Source organism: Glandiceps talaboti, chromosome 12 (genome assembly GCF_964340395.1).
Source record: "Glandiceps talaboti chromosome 12, keGlaTala1.1, whole genome shotgun sequence".
Taxonomy (NCBI): domain Eukaryota; kingdom Metazoa; phylum Hemichordata; class Enteropneusta; family Spengelidae; genus Glandiceps; species Glandiceps talaboti.
This window is the reverse complement of record NC_135560.1, coordinates 16,160,310-16,177,958: the sequence shown is the minus strand read 5'-3', so window position 1 is coordinate 16,177,958 and position 17,649 is coordinate 16,160,310. Positions and strand designations below refer to the sequence as shown.

At 36.0% G+C, this 17,649-nt stretch overlaps 1 protein-coding gene across 6 annotated transcripts in view; it reads right to left on the bottom strand.

Annotated features, from left to right (window-relative positions):
• The window catches only part of LOC144443324 (repulsive guidance molecule A-like), a 105,918-nt gene that overhangs the window by 10,832 nt on the left and 77,437 nt on the right, over positions 1 to 17,649 (bottom strand). For 4 of the 6 annotated variants that reach the window (XM_078132776.1, XM_078132777.1, XM_078132780.1 and 1 more), the window contains one exon: positions 3,839 to 3,958. In XM_078132776.1, coding sequence (XP_077988902.1) covers positions 3,839 to 3,849 — 11 coding nt within the window. In that variant the 5' untranslated portion in view covers positions 3,850 to 3,958. Of the gene's footprint in view, positions 1 to 3,838; positions 3,959 to 6,765; positions 6,800 to 11,343; positions 11,425 to 17,649 lie in introns of those variants that run through there. The other 2 variants (XM_078132778.1, XM_078132779.1) reach the window with 2 other exon arrangements.

Here is a 17,649-nt window from a genome sequence, read left to right as displayed (position 1 = left end):
AGTCGGAAACTCATTAACAGCAGGCAATCTTTCTCGCTTAGATACAGTCACTTGCAATAATTCCGTTTCTATACATGTGAACACCTTAGTCCCCTCCCTGTACAATCATTTTGTGATCCATTTTACCGAACAATTTATGTTCATCCCTGCTTTAATATGCAGCCTCCCGGTAGAGTGGGAGGGGGCTAGCTAATTAATCATACCTGTCTCTAATTGGCAGTTGTGTTGGGACACTTTGAATGGTTGGCTTTACAGACTTGGCCTATAAATCACCACTTTTCATCACTATAAAAACACCTCACTGTTTGGTAACCATTTAATATGTTAACAACAAACATAGTAATATACACATTGTGGCTGTCGGTTCACACCTTTGGTGCCAACAAGCATAGCCTTTAATAGCCTCACTGTATCCGTTACCTGGCACAATTCAAGTCCCTGATTTCCAAGTTACACTTTGAAGTGTCATGAGGGTGGACTTTGACTGCTCTGAATTACTGAACTCATTTTTACTTGCTATAGCTTCATATCATTATTCAAGCGAACTACAGAGTGAATACAGCAGACTAAACTGCAAATGTAAATTCTGACTTGCAGTACCCATCAGAATCAGACTTGTAAACTCTTTTTAAGGTCATGCTATACTCTTTTTTTTCCATCTTTAGGCTAAATTCTGTAAATGGGGAAGAGACTGAATTTCTGGTTGAATTACTGCAATAACGTTTATTTCACTTTGTCTTCAACATACCAAAATTACTATGTGACTTTAGTGACTACATCATCATGTTGAAACGTTGTCAGACATCCTTTCATATATGTTTTGGTTTGAGGGAATATCGGGTGATTAATCCCAGACTTGCCATAAGCAATGCACCAGAATTCAAATATGAATGCAACGATATGCTTTCTCTAGAGCTGTTTGAGACTCTTTAGTTTCTGTTCCATAGCAGTCCCAAGGCAGTAGTAGAAATCTGGTGTATTGAGAGAACAGAGACAGTGCCTAACCTAAACATCCTTACAAAAGATTGCTATGAAAGACTGCAGGTGATGCGGGCACACACGGCTTCTCATGCAAATTGCTCTTCAGACTCTTTGTGGATGAACAGAAAAAAAGGTAATGTAGTTCTTCACATTTAGAGGTGTGTTACTCCATTGTGTAGGGTATCTAAATCTTTTAAATCCTACACCAAGATCAACAAATGAACTTCAGCACATACTTCTTGTCTACAAACTAACTTTTTGAATATTAGTACACGAAAATTATGAAATATAACATTTCAAGACAATAATAAAATGGGGGGGGGGGAGATAATGGAAGAGGAAAATATCATCTTGAAATAAATTCAATGTTCTCACCAAAAAGCTTGTCAACTTAGATTGATAATTTTTACTACTTTGAATTTTTAGTAAGATTTGGTCATTTTTTTTTATTTATTTTTTATTTATTTTTTATTTTTAGGGGGGGGGGAGTGGATTTTACTATTGGGAAATGAAGAATCAAACTTGTTGAAAAAATGAAAATGTTTACAGATTAACAGTGTACAATGGTTACACATGGTAAATAAATAAATAAAACATTTTCAGAAAATTTGTTTGTTTTTGTTTGTTTAATTTTTACTTGTAAGAAATGATAAATCAAACTTTTTGATAATGTTTCAAAGATTGACTGTGCCTTGTACGTTGATCAGACAGCCAGCGTTGGGTCAGTTTATAAGTATGTGAATAGCACCACATGTTAATAGCCACTTCAAACAATAAACAAACGAATAATCCTGATTATCTTTTTAGTCACATTATTTGAAAAGAAAATGTATTTATGGATACCCATCAATCTGGTGTTTGACTTCTTACTCACAGGTCGCCATGACATTTCTGAGTACTTTTGAAACTTTTTTGACATCAAATTTGCAACGTTTATGATTAGGATCAAAACATGTACATAAAATCATCAATCTGTATATAAAATACAAAATAAAATCAAACTGTATATAAAATCTGAAGTCTGGTTCCCACTGTATAAATTTAAGTTTATATCAAGATCATTATAATGCAAGTGACTTTTTGACCATCTATGTACATCTCTGTCTGACGTTTGACTTTCAATTTATTTTTTTTAATCAGCCAGACGTTTGGGAACTAACCCGGCATCAGAGAAACTGTCCACACTTGAAATTTGATGTTTTGAAAGTTTCCAACTAACTGTTGGTCAGGGCAGGTTTCTTTAAATTATTTTACAAATAGACCCATTTTAGAACTTACGAGAAGTCAAAACTTAAGTATGTTGCTGATTACTTCCACAAGCAGGGTCTTGTTTCAAAATTTGACAGGTGGCGTATCTTTTAAAAGATATGTCATCAAGCAGAATCTGATTTCACATTGAACACTTGTTCTATCTCAGCAGAATATCGTGAACAGATGACGATGACTGTTGGTTCAAACTGTACATCGCAGTGATCAATTCTACAGCCTTTCATTTGACATCTAGAGTCTAGAAACTAGGATTCTAGAGTTACACTTAGATGTATCCCCTAGCTTAGTGTATCTAAGATGCTTTTGTGATGTTCTACTTGTGCGGCGATGGTCAATTAGATGTTATTCCCCAGTATTTTTCTTGGTTCAGCAGTAGAAAATATGAGTGACCTAAGGGTGCTTTGTTACTACTCCTCCAGTGACACATAGTGACAACCCTTTACGTCACAAGTATTTTCCAGCTGAATGAAGAAAAATATTGGAGAATAACATAATTATACCAGCACCAGTAATATCAAAAGAACAATCTGGGAAAGTAGTGGCTATTTTGAATGTTTTGAATCATATTTTGAACACCATAGAACAAGTGACATAGACATGCATTGTCGTGACATAGACGCACTCTGTCATGACAGAGAACAACCGGAGTATCTATTCCATATTTTTTGTTCAACTTGGCTTGTGTTTGGTATAATTCACAATGTACAACTTTATACTTTCTGAAAATTGTTTTGAGTTAGGATTATACTGAAAAGTTGAGTTCTACTTCAGGACAGGCTGAAATAAATACAGCGAGAAAAAATATCTGAAATCATCTCTTTGCTGGCATAATTATTCAACCAAAATAGATACACATAAATGAGCCGAAGTTTTTGTTTGTGGTCATACATCAGCAAACATGAACTACTATCTTGCGTTTTTGCTTCTATCAATTACTCCCACCAATACCTTGTGACACCATTCAAGAGTTTGTTTCACTTTGATAGTATTAATCAAATAATTATGGGGTATGACTCAATAAAAGTTTACATCACTATTACCTCTACTTTTGACCAGTCCTCAAGGAGGCTTTTAAAAAAAAAAATGAGAAAAACAGCCAGAAAAGTCTGCCCAACTGTAATCTTTTGAAGAAAGCTTTCATGTGCTTGATTGCAATTTGTCAGTCACCCCTGAGGCACTAGACATTAAGCTTTATTGGTATTTTCTTGAGGCCACTTTAACCAACTTAACAAGATGACGGTTTAGGCTGTGTGAAGATGTTCAACCACTCAATAAGCATTGATTTTTTTTCATTCTTTTCTTTTTTAGATGAGAAGTCTATTTCAGCAGTCTCAAGGCTATTTCCACCACTGTCTTCTGTGTGCGCCATGTGTGCTGATTACTTCACACCCACAGCTCATACCTTCTTCTTTCGAAGAAAAGAAAGTTTTGTTTGCTAGAAATGTCTGAAAAGGCACTTGAAAGCAATTAGGAAGAAGTCTCAATCGAAAGGAGAGAGAGTGGTCAACAAAACAGGATTGAAGGAGAAAAAAGTCTTTAAAAAGAAAAAAAGGAAGAAGAAGGGATTCTTGTATTTTCCCATACCAACCTTGCTAACATGGTTATCCCTGGATGCAGTCGTCCTGGCAATCCATTTAGGTTGCTAGGTAACAACGCAGCACCTGTCTGGTAAAGAGGTACTTCACTGCCTCAAATCTTCACCAAATATCTGTACAGGAGAAGACAAAATGTTAGTGAGGTCAATGAAGTTGATTGATGGGAAGTCTTGCTATGGAAAAAGGTGTTAGGAATTATGAGCAGAACAACACTTTAAACGTGTTGAGGTACTTTCTGGGTACAATCATCGTGTTGACAGAGTAGCGTATAGTATGAAGAAAGCCCTCCAGTCACAAATTTCAAATGACTTCTTGATTCTTTTAAAAGATCATGTCAGATATTTCCTGAAGAGAAAAACACCCTATTTTGAGACTAGTGACTATCCCATTCATGTTCATTGTATGTTAAAATATTGATTTCATGACAAAAAGACCTCAGAGATATACAATCTGGTATTTTTCCACACTGTTACGGAATCGATGCACATAAAAATTCTCCATAAAATCATGGTGGAGAAACCATTGCTAGCACCTCAATACTCTATCTTATAGCAAGTTGTACCATTATTATAATTAACCATATTATCACATCAGAATAACAGAAGATGAGCCAGGTTGTTGTAAAAACTGTAAACCATAGTATTACCTATCAGCAACAGTTCTACAATATCAACCTTGTAAAAAAAGTCGAGTGATGCGCACATTGGACAATGAACACTACCAATTTTAATATGCCGAGCCACAACACTCCAATAAACCCAACACTCAGCTACCATGTAAAGGAGGAAGATTAAATTTTATGAGCACAGGAGTTCTGCAGAATGCTTTGTACAGCTGTGTATATGGCTAGGAACTGAGAAAAAATCACAGCATTGTCATAATCGTAACCATACATGACAGTGAAAATCCACCATATTTCATTACTCTGATAAGCTTGTACATCGTCTAACACTTCTTTGAATGCATCATGCCCACCCATTCATATTTGGAAAACCAGACATGAGATTTAGAATATACTACACAGCAGGAATTAAAGAGTTTAACATGACCATACAAAACAAGATAACTGATCAATCAACTTGCCTGCAATGTGACGTTCAATTCCTTTTTGACATTTCCCGTCACATGTGTGCCCTCGATTAGTCCACACTTACTCAATTATTCAATTTTTTCACATCCGATCTTTTCAGTGACACTTTACAAAGCAGGCTCAAGCATGACAAATTTGATAATTTTTTCAGTTTTACAATTTGCACCTTGTGCATGGCCCTCGTGGGGATATCATCTGACTGAGAAAGCTGGCGGTAATGATCTCTAATTGGATCACATGGTCAGCAGCCAGGCTATCAATTCAACTCTCCCTATCTTGATCAGATAACACCAATTTGCTGTGCACTGGGGTAAAACATTTTGGTCATCATTCTATTACTAGTAGCTCTAGTTTTACACACTTTCTATCACCTTCTCTACCCCCCTCTGGGCATTTCCCTTTGACATATACATTACCAGTGGAGAGAAATCAGATACCTCATCTCAGACCCCATGTTATATTATGTTGAGGACAGGTTTGCCCTCCCTGGGGTGGTTCTACCCTTAATTCCAAACCCATTTATCTTAGCGCAATGTAAGGTGTAGCTAAGACTAAAAACTTTCAAATCTATCAAACTTACGACAAGTAGCCAAAGAATTCCATAGGGTAGAAAATGTTTGAATTTTTAACACTATCAAGATACCTATTGCTCTCAAACAGTAGACTTATACTCATACATTATAAGAGAGATTAGCAGTTGTAATATTTTCACAAAGCCAGTTCTCATCCTGCATGTTTTATCACTTCTTAGAGATTGAGCTGATCTATCATATCATAATCTATCTGTCTACGACCATCTGTCTAATACCATCTCAATGCCAAAAATCACATGAATGGCAACTACATGTTTACCGGTTTTTTTAAAGAATACTTGAGATGTGTCAATTATATACAAACAATGTGTATATATATATATACACACATATAGACAGATATATAGATAGACAGATAGATATATATCTGGTTTGCAGTCCATCACAATATTACACTTTGATACAAATCATGTTGTAGATTTTGATACTTACAATTTCAATATTTTTTTCACTCAAATTTAAATTTCATACATTTCGAGCCAAACGCAAATCATGCAAAAGAGTAGATTTTGATAAGGCTATAAGATCTGTTTAGTTTTTTGGTTGTGTGTGATTTTTACATACATTTACATGTACAACCATTTGAACTGGTGATTATCGACATTAAAAAAAATACCACGTCAATATAACCGTCCTCAATATTAAATTTGATGAAATCGATATCATTCTAATTGTATCCTCACAAAGTTAAACTTTCAGCCAAATGAAAATATTACAAAAAATGTGGATTTTGATAAATCAAAAATCTGTGTAGTTTTTTTTTTTGTGTTCTGTGTAACATTTTCATACATTTACATGTACAACCGTTTGAAAAAATTCCACGGTAATGTAACCGTTCTCGATGTTAAATATGAAGAAGTCAATATGTCAAACCATAGAGACATAAATTATTGCATTAAAACGTGCAACATCTTAACTACTACAGAATTATCAACCTTTGGTACCAAGGATACTAGTCAGTGGCAAAAAATTCTGAGTCTCCTACTTAACATGTCTGCCAAAGATCCCCTTTGTAGTTTGTTAATAGTTACTGTTAAGTCGTTTTTGGGTGTAAAGAACTGGACTCAGAGATGGGAGGGGAGAAAAAAATGAAAGAAGATCACAAAATGATAACATATATGGGGGAAAAAGAGAGTGTATGGTTTACAACTGAAGAGTTTGTGTTCTGATTGAAAGTTGCTCTCAAACCATCAATAATGTTGATTAAAAGTATAACAGTAAATCCAAAAGTACTAACCAAGTGAAAAGAAATGGTGATGAAATGAAGCACTTTTCAGCAAAATAGCCTAGAGTGACGCAGTCTATGGAGGGTTGATACGTGATATTCAATGCACACTGTGATGTACTGGCACAACCTCCCTCTCCCAGACTCTACCTTAGAGTATTAAGTAGCTGGTCTTCTCTGTCGTACTTATGACTCTCGAGAGGTGGGCTCGAACAATTACTCTGTTGCTGATTTCACCATTTCAAATACACAACCGACTATACATTTGCATAAATAATGAAAATATATGCAGTCGATTCAGCCAGCACTCCAAATTTTTTTTACATCATCTGTTGGAATGCCGATAGTGTTGAAAAGACTTAACTGTGTACAGATGCTTGGTAGTAAAGTAAACAGCCAACACCAAATCTCTGATATTACCCTCCTTTGAATTGGTTGTGTTATCTGTATCCATACATAAAGGTATCTAGGAAAAAATACTTTAGTCGTCAATCTTTGTCAGTACCTCACAATAACAGATGAGTTGACTACAGTTGTGTCACGTACAGCAACAATAACCATAAAAGTGTTCCCAAGGCTGACTGATCAATGTGGTTCTACAGCTGTTTTCTGTATTGGAACAACAACTGGCCTACTGGGCAAATATCTCCACATTAGTTTGTTCCTACACTTTTGACTGTGTGTCAAACACTATTAGTACTTTGTAACATTTCTGTATTTTCTCAACACTGGCACAATGGCGAAGCCTATGCAAATGAGGCTGTGCTTTCACAACCTCTCCTGCATGTCGGATCTTTTGTCTTTTTGACAAACACTGGCAGTTCCTTGAACAAAAGCCACCACTTGTGTAGATTTCCATGATTGAGTAATTCGCATTCACCCTTAGATTGCCGGTATTCTGAAGGTGATGTTAATTTACATGATTAACACCTGCAATGAATTTCCCCCTTTCTCCCCATTCTCTGTGACCTATTGAATTGGTACTAGCAATGACACCACACCAAGGCTATATAATACCTTCACAATCCAAAACACCTGTGACATCTTCTCTATCTATCAAACCTATAAAAGTTTGACTTCTAAAACCTTCTACTTGTTTCTCCAACACCCAGCACTACACTACCATTGTCCGGAGGTGTTTACGGCTTTAATGAACGGTTGACTTAGTCAAACTTCTCTAAGCAACCGCACCATTTCGGTTAATACTACTACTCTTTGTACGACATTGATAAATGGCCTGTGATATTACCGGCACCCCATCATAGCTATTAAGACCACCGTCTGTTGTCGAGATCTGCTACAAGCTTTGCTTTAAAATCAACCCAAGTTTGTAAACACTCACCTGAATCTACACCACATTTATCACACATGTTCTTTAAGTCTACAAGCTATTTGCTGGGGTACAGCATTTCATTTGTGTGTCCACTATGTCGAAAATCTGGCAGCCACCTGATGGCCAGGCTGGAATGTATGAGCTCGTATATTTGTCTTAAGATTGAGCAATCCCTCAAGTGTTTGTCACCTTAGAGCTATTGTACACAAAGTGGAGCACACCTGTGCAGACGAATACGGCTTAATCTAAATATGGATCGCCTGGCTGACTTATAGAATCGCCATACATTACCAGTTATCAATACTAGATGTCGGCCCGCTATCAATTCAACAATGCTAGCCTTTGAACTGAGGATTAGAGTTGTTGTTGAAATGATCAAACATACCCAACATACTTGTCAGCCGTCACCACATAAACTTTCAACAACCTTAGAGACACTGATTCAGGTGATCAGCGACCACGAACATCTTAATTTGAAAGTCAAATTTTGATTCCACTCTGACAGATTATATTCAAAGTGATCAGTACTATTTTTTTCCCTCAGTGACATCAAGTACATGAAATTCTGTATCTGACTACTCTTACAACATACGTCATACCTTCTTGAGAAATCAAGATTTCATAACAACTAGTTTTCTCAAGTAAATGAGTACGAAAACCGACTTAAATTTCTGAATATTTTTACACCACAGTGGGTTTTTGCCATGGTGTTTGATTCAAATTTAAGTTTCACCCCATGAAAATTAGGTTATCGTTTTCTCCAGTAAATAGGTATCAAAACCCAACTATTTTCACACTCAAGTTGGTTTTGGGGAGATGAAATTTTTCAGTTTTCCCTCACAACCTTTTATCTACAATGACTGTGTCATCATTAAAAACTTTCTAGAACTCAGAAGTCCAACTTTTTAAAACTTAAAAAAAAAAGTTTACACTTGATTTTTGAGATGTCTATGCCTGGCCTTTGACAATCATTGTATTGAATACCTTGAATAGTGACCATCCAGTTCAATCTTATTTTGCTAAATCTGCCATAAAAACAAACACGAATCCAAGGTAACTCACACTATGTCCAAATATGTGTAACAGATCTAGTTGCCATCCTCCCCTTGGGGGAAATTAAACACCACGGAGGCAGTCAATAAACCTGATAAAGGAATCAAATAGTTTAAAATCTTCTCTCACTCTGCTATACCCACACCATTGCTGATTTGAAGAGTACAACTATGACTACAGCTGCAGGCTATTTTTGTTGTTGTTGTCATTCTTGTGTCCAAGTAGAAGTATTAAGTTACTTTTATTGGCTACTTTGTACCAAAACAACACAGTTTAGAGTCTGTCAAAACACCACTTAATTGGAGTACACATTATCAATTAGGACGCATCATTTACACCACAGATACAAATAGGCTCCATGTACTTTTTTTTTTTTTTTTTTTTTTTTTTTGATATCTGGCACTGAACACAATAGATACAGGGTTGTGATAGTCACTGCTTTGAGACCTGATTTGTGTTTTGAGAGTCATAGCATCTGTCATAATAAGTACTTTTTATTCTTTCTTTTGTTGGCCAAGTCAATAGTTATCTATTATTTGTTACTCAGAGTCTTTCTATTGTTGAGGCAATACTTTACCAAATCTGACAGAAAAATAAATTACACAGATTGTACTTTTTGGAACAAGGGAGTAGACATTTCTAATTATAGGTTTTCGACTATAAACTATACAGAACAAAAGTGAGTATTTCCATTTCTGGTATTGATTTTGCGAATTTAAAAATTCCAATATCACATTTTTTGCTGATACAAAATGAAAAAAAAAGGGATAACTGACATCTGGCTGTCAAAGTTATCGGAAATTGTCATCAGATACAATAGAATATTCTGAGCATGTATAGAAGTAAGCAAGTGACAATCTGTCTAAATGTTGATAGTAATTATTTTAAACTTTGTGAAGGTATTAGAATTGAGACAGGAATATTTTTAGCGTCTAAATAAATCTACACTTAAACCCCCTGGTTAGAATTGTGGAATATTATGAATACATCTCTGAAGTGTTTAATATATTATTCTGCTACATCACACCATAAGTGGCTTGCTTCTAAACACATTAAAAGTCTCAACGGGTCCAAATATGGATGTATTTTGATCAAGCATTCTAATGTCTACTGCAAAATGTTAAACTTTACCCTCCGTAAATACATCATGTGGTCTAGTACAGCCTATTTTAATCTACAGACCATATTATAGGTAGTACACAGTTTGACACCTTCGGACAAAAGCAGCTTGTATTTAATAGCCTAAAATCTGATAAAGCACTTTGCATGCTTTACCCAAATCATCTTTTCCAAGGCTTTACAATAGTCCAGGTGTTAAATAAATAGCTATACTTCATAAATATTTAACCTATGAAAGATAACAAATATAGCAGGAAGGCCATTTGAAATGGAAGGAAATAGCCATTCTGCCGGAGTCAATAGTTTGAAATATTACTCTAATATGAGGATGTAGTTGTACAACATGTTTTTATCTGACTGTGACAGGTCAAATCCGATATCTAAAACTTGAACTGATCGCCTTGGAAGTCCTGTTTATCAGGAGTTATATGTTGACCTTCAATCTTATGTTCAAAGTCTCTTGTTTTTTGTGGGTCTTTTTTTTTTATGCACTGGTAAGGAAATTTCTTTGACGGAGAGACCGTTACAATAATTTCCTTTGTGCAATGACAGACACATCATGTTGTGAAACGTCTAACCTGAAAAAAACATAGACTCTACATGACCTTAACAAGTCCGCTAAAATCAAACAGAGTTCTTTTTCTGTTCCCGAGAGCAGAGCAAAAATAATATACGTTGTGACCTTGCACAGACTGTGCTATGAAATAGCTGTTACTTTTCACAAAATCCAGACATGAAAATCTAAAAAAACAGCAGGGGACAACAAACAGTTACAGTCAGTTCCCTCAACAAAGAGAAAGGGTGAAAAAAAAATCTAGCAAGTTCTTATATTTCTAGGCATGAAATTCAATTAACAAGCTCAAAGAAAATGAAGCTGTAACTAAAGCTGACGTGGAAGTGTACGTGTTAAAAGTGTCTGGAAACCTCGCTCAAAGAGCTGTGCATACCTATTAACGGAGCACACCTGTTTCCCACTGACATAAAAGTAAGCAATTTGTGGGGAAATGAAGAAAACAGAGATGATCAGAAGAGCATGGCAGAAAATCTGGACGAACTCACAAAGTCATGCACAAAGTCAGACTTACCAGATGACGGAACAGAAGTTGCGCTATTTAAAAGTAGAAATCAACGGAGCGACAACAATGCTTGATGTGTGTGATGGGCAGTGGCCGTAAATTGAGTGAGGAGACTGTGTAGAGTACAGGACCCTACTCATAACTATGCACGGTGAGGAAGGCAAACATTAACCTCTGAGTCTTATTCATCACTTTAGAATACCTGTTATGTAGAGTAAAATTCATTGCTGCTGGATTAGATTTGGTGGACACAGAACCTGATTAATGTGTTTTACGTCCTATCAAACTTTGCACACGACTAATCCCCCTAGAAGGTATCCATTGAAACTCAGTCACGGATCACATGAAAGTAACATCAGGGTTTCTAGGAGTCCCAACCAACCACACTACCAGGATGAGAAAAGACAAACTGAGATCCTCAAACTCCATATCAACCTATCACTTCTATCATTACTCCTGTCTTAAGGCACTTAAATGTTAGTAATTTTTGTTACGATTTATGGTGTAAAGTAGTTTGCTTATTAAGTAACTTCAATCACATTCTTTCAGTGTGCACCTGTGCACACTGATGAGACATATCCAATCAAATGAATGATTAATTTGGTTGAATATTGGAACAAAAAAGGAATGTTTAATTTTCTGTATGCAAATCTCATGTTATCTGCCAGAGGTAAAAAGTTTGTATGTAAATCTGAAAATCAGTAGTGCTATGAGTCATCGTCTTAATGTAAAATTACAGCGATGATTTTAAAACATGCAACACCAGCACGTCATCCTTACAAGGGGTATTTCAACAACGCACCACAATTAATAAACGTGTTGACCCACAAATATATCATGGAGGAGAAGCAAAACAGATGTAAGACTTAAGAGAGAGTAAACTTACTGGGTAAACTTTGGTTCCTGGTTGCGCTGAAGGTAGAGAAATCCTAAAGAAGAGTAGAATTAAATGTAATGTGGTCCAATATATGGGTTTAATCCCAGGAATGTACTGAACAGAGCATCCACAGTTGTTGACACACACAAGAGCACACAATAAGGGATTATGTGTTTGCTGTAACAAGAATCCCTTGTGCAAGTCAACCAGCAGTTTGTCAGGTGATCACAGTCAGGATTACTTGCAGTCACTGGTGGATTCAAGCAGTGTATGATTGGCACTGTTACTGTTTTTGGACCGATATTCTGTTCCCCCTTTCTATCTACCCATAATGCTGTCGTGTGTGGAATATGAATATTTAGCATGCCTGGCTACACATGTATGACAGTTCAATATGTCCTTATCAAAGTTCAACCCACTGTCAGGCTGTGCCAACACAGTCATTTCAATTGGGTTATTTTACAGGGCGTTTCACACCTCTGTAGGACCATTGATGTCAGTTATGTTTAGGCTCTACAAACACACACCTGATGCTCACAATAACAAGGCCAGCGCCGAGATTTCAAGTAGATAGAAAATAGAGTAATACATTTATCACTAGTTTTGTACACAAACATTCCTTCAATATCTACCCGTGTGTATCTTTCCAGGGTAAATAAAGCTGCACCAAGTTTTTAAATAAAAAGTATTGTCCGCCATTCACTGTATGTAAAATAACATTATACACAATTGACAGAGTGTGATGTATACATTTCTAAAAGTCACCGAGCGAACATGTGCTAAACTGAAACATAAGAATGAATGAGGCCTTCAAGATGTCAGAATTGATAACAGACAAAATATTTTGTACACATAAAACACATTCGTGTATCTCATATATGTTCCTACTTGAGTTCAGTAAATATGGCAAAACAAGATATATGAACACTTGATAGCTACAGCCCTCCTTTTGGCCGGCCTTTTACATTGTGTCAGAGTGTGCTCTTAAATAGTACCTTGTCACGTGTTTAAGATTCCAAACTTGAAAAATATGATTATTCATATTTAGTTTTAAATTGTCTTGATTTTAATATTTTTAGTTTCATGTCGCTGGTATATCCAGTGTACTGACTATGTGATTCACACTCAGGTTTCATACAAAAGATGGATCATACACCGATCCTAACGACCAGACCACCTATTAAACTGAGCCAGTGTCTAGCAATACGTTATCATAGGGGATCTTTGGACCAATTACCAACAGTTATAAGCTGTCGTTTGTCTACTGCCTAATCAGTTATGTATCTGTGGGTAACACACAGTAGCACCGTAAAGGTTTTTTTTTTTTTGTCCTGCACTGAACCATTTCATTAGTCACCGTTTATATGTACATTCAGAGTTTATGCCTGTAAATGAGACTAATGTATCACAACTCCCTAGCTACTCTATCAACAAGTCACTAGTTTGTTGCAAAAACGTCAATTTTCAAACAAACATCTGCTGTTTTTTGTTGGCATGTAATAATTCACATTTTAGAAGCTGTCAAAACTGATGGGTTTGACAAGTTCTTAAATATTTCATTTTTTTTTGACTTCACTTACTGATAAGAACTTCTAATTGTCAATATTCACGAAGCTCATTTTCGAACCCTTTTCATTTAAATAATGTGATGTAATATGTGTTTTGGAGAATCGGCTTTTGTATACACTTTTGCTGTGAATACTTACAGATAGAAAAAGAGCACACATCATGTTGATCACAGGTTTGATATTAGGCAATCAGATTAAAATCTGATGTAGGAATGTGGCTTGAGGTAGAGGTTATCACTCATAGAACAACAAGATCAATAAACAAATGGTAATACATTACATGAAGGATATAAATGTATCTAAAGGAATCAAGCCCTATTACTACATCAGATCTTAATCAGAGAGAGATTCAGATTTGATATTAAGTATCAAAGAAATACAAAACCCATACATCGTACGTGATGCAAAGTCTGGAAATATTTATCACTGCTAATGCACCATTATTAACTTTGAATATTGCAATACGAAAGAACCACATGATGAGTAAGTTCAAGTGTGACTGACAACAGGGCATTTACATGAGTGCTTGCAGCGTTCCTTGCAGTTATATTGAATGAAAATACAACATTACACACTGCCAACACCAGTACAAATACACCCCTGAGTAGCCACACTGACACTCCAGCATCATGGCAGACTGTTATTCGTCAATAATATTCCAAAACAGCAAATTTCCATAAATACCATACTGTGCGATCAAGTGTTTTCATATATAGGGAACTATTGGGCACTCATTTGCCGATCATTTGCATTCAAGTACATGTATGCAATAATGTTTTTTGGTATTGCATTGCACTGAAAATGCTATCATTTCTAGATTTGAAGTTTTTTTCCAGTCATGAAAATCAGGTTTCATTTGTTCTATATTTTGTCTATTTAGTTTGTCAACTCAACTTCTTTTTCTTTAGTGAGTCAGCTCTTTTTATATTCACTTATACGATTTATGTTTGCATCTTTCACAAATATTTCGTCAAGAGAGATTTGCTTAAAAACTTGGGAAAGTATTTTTCCATCCTTCCACAGTTATTTAATTTCTTACATTTACGTTTTAATTGTGTGCAAAGGATCAAGATACAACTCTGGCAATCAAGGTCTCAGTTTTATACTAAGATACACACAAACTAGAACTATTGTTCAATGTGGTAGATTACACCCTGGGGATAACACAAGTGGGTGATAGCGGTGCCACTGTTGTGCTAATCTACTCACCCTGTTTTGAAAAATGTACAGAGTTAGATAACTGTAGTTATCACATATGCCACCCTATTTATACTACTGTGAGTACAATTACATCAAATGTTGCAACAATGATTTTACTTTGTATTTTAACTTAGTAAATTGAGACCTCGACTGCCACAGTAGTAATATAGACTACGTAATTTCTATGCATGCATCAAAATGAATCCATCAATTTATATCATTTTATTCTTAAAAGTGTGTATGGCATGCAAAATTATATATTATATTAAGTAGAAAAACCTAATGGAAATACTATAAGTCATAGTATTTGAGAATATTTCCCTTAAGTACACAGGAAAGCCTTTTAATATGAAACTACAATAAGTGCATTGATTGTAGCCCTCTCTGTAATATAGTATATGTCTTGATGCATACATCAGTTTAGGTTTAGTTTTGATAAACCTCTATGTTGAAAATGCTTGCTGTTAGTTAATCTGACTGATCTTGTATTTCTTTAATGTACTTATCATATACCGAGTATCGATTCGATGCAATTCAAAGGAGAGCACACGTATCAAATCTGGGCAATAATTTTCCATATCACGCCCTGGCACACTTTGCCCAAATATGGCAAGTGGTGGGTGCTCATTGATATCCATTTGCTGAGTGATTTGGCTTTGTTAATTTCTTCACTATTTTTACTTTTTTGTGAATAACTTAATATTTCAGCGCCAATTTATGTGATTATGTGATTCAAATGATGTTTCCACGCCACTACATGGGGTATATGATAACATTTAAATATAACAGTACAGAAACAAATCCTTCACATAGCAATCTCTGTCCTATCATGTCCCCAGTATATACAGATGAGTTGGTCGCAACACAGTCATGTTTTAAATCTTACCCTAGGACTTTAAGCCATTCAGAAACAAATGGCTGTGGTGGAATTGGCAACTTTCAGATTTGGTGTCGGCCACTATAATCTTTCCTCCATCATGACTTCCACTTAATTCTCAACAAAGATTCCAACATTACATACAGCAAGACTTTCCTTTTGTATATTGTGATTCGATCTGTATCAAGCTGGTTTCATTTTTCATGATTTCTTATATAGTCGGACACATTTAAAGAAAGAAAGAAATGGTTTCCTCAAAATACCTCACATGATGGGATTTCCATATTATCAGGCTTCTCATGTTATGCAATATATAAATAAAGCTGTTGCCCACAGCACAGCACAGCACAGCACAATAAAGAAACGGAATGCCCCTAGTACTTCTAACTTTTCAGAAAGTGAGTACTCCAGCATCAGCATCTCTAGTTACTTGATGCGGGGAGGAATTCATGTTGCATAATTTGTTCTCTGGGTCCAAATTACATGGTTGGATGTGCAGGGGAAACATGACACGTCAGTGCAGGATGACTGTGATGTCAAAACTGGTATTGGTCTAAGCACAGTGAAATATAATCTCTAAATGGTCAAACAAATGTCACAAAAATTTCATTTCCACTGCATCAAATGCTAACAAAGCCTTTGTGTCGGCTCACAGAACAATGGCCGAATTAAAAGCCTTTTATGTACTCATGCCTTTAATTAACACATTACACAGCCTGCAACTGCAACTTTACGAAATAAGTTTGCATTTATATTGTCTGGGTAAGTGGCATTTCATTGATCGGGATGAAATTGAATATTGCTGATATAACATATCACAAGTTGTTATGACAATTAGGTAATTAGTCATGGATGGTAATGTACCTAGATAGAGAGCAGTTTCTGAAACGTGAGCAGCAGGACTGGTTATTTTGGATCACAATCCCACCCAGCTGCACACACACACAGAGTCAGAACTACAGAATTTTTCATTAGATGTTATTTCTATATTTCGCTGCAATATTATAACAGTAAAATTAGCTGTCTCCGTTATAAAAATTCCTTTCTTTAACACTAGTGTCGTTCAGCACTTTCTTCCAACACATCTAAATTCAGAGTTCCATCCCTCACTATATAAGGACTTGCAAGGTATTATCCCATTTTTATCATTTTAAAACAAATTCTGTTTTTCATTAGCTGGTATACTGTTTCACACAGTTAGGCAACAAATAAAACAGAAGTAAAAGACTTTATGTGTAAAAAGAACTCATAAGTTAACATCGTGCTCTACTTGCATCTTGAAGTTTACCAAGTTGAAAACATTTTGGATATCTTCAACAAAGTCATATTCTCCTCTTTCAAGGTCTATACACGGTTCACAAAGAGTTCTCTCTACTAGTGATGAAAATACACATGTAAGAACCTACAGATATTTTTCTATCCTCTCCTCTTCCATTAAAACACATACATTTACTCTTCTTCTTACCAGGGGTATTTGATAGTACACAAAAACATTACAAGTTGAGGAAAACAGGCTTAACTTTTCTATCAACCTCCGCTTCCCCCCCCCCCACACATATTTAACTATCCCCCTCAATTTCCACCTCAACACACATTTAACTATCCCCTCCTCTGCCACCCCAACACACATTTGCCTACCCCAACCCACTTCTAACCTAGAAAACCTATGCAATAACGTCCTTTCGCCAAATGTGCATTTGCCCAAACCCTTCCCCATTCCACCCAACACACATTCCCCCCCCCCCCCCCCCCCCCCCGGCCATCCACCCTAACACACATTTAAAGTCCCTTCT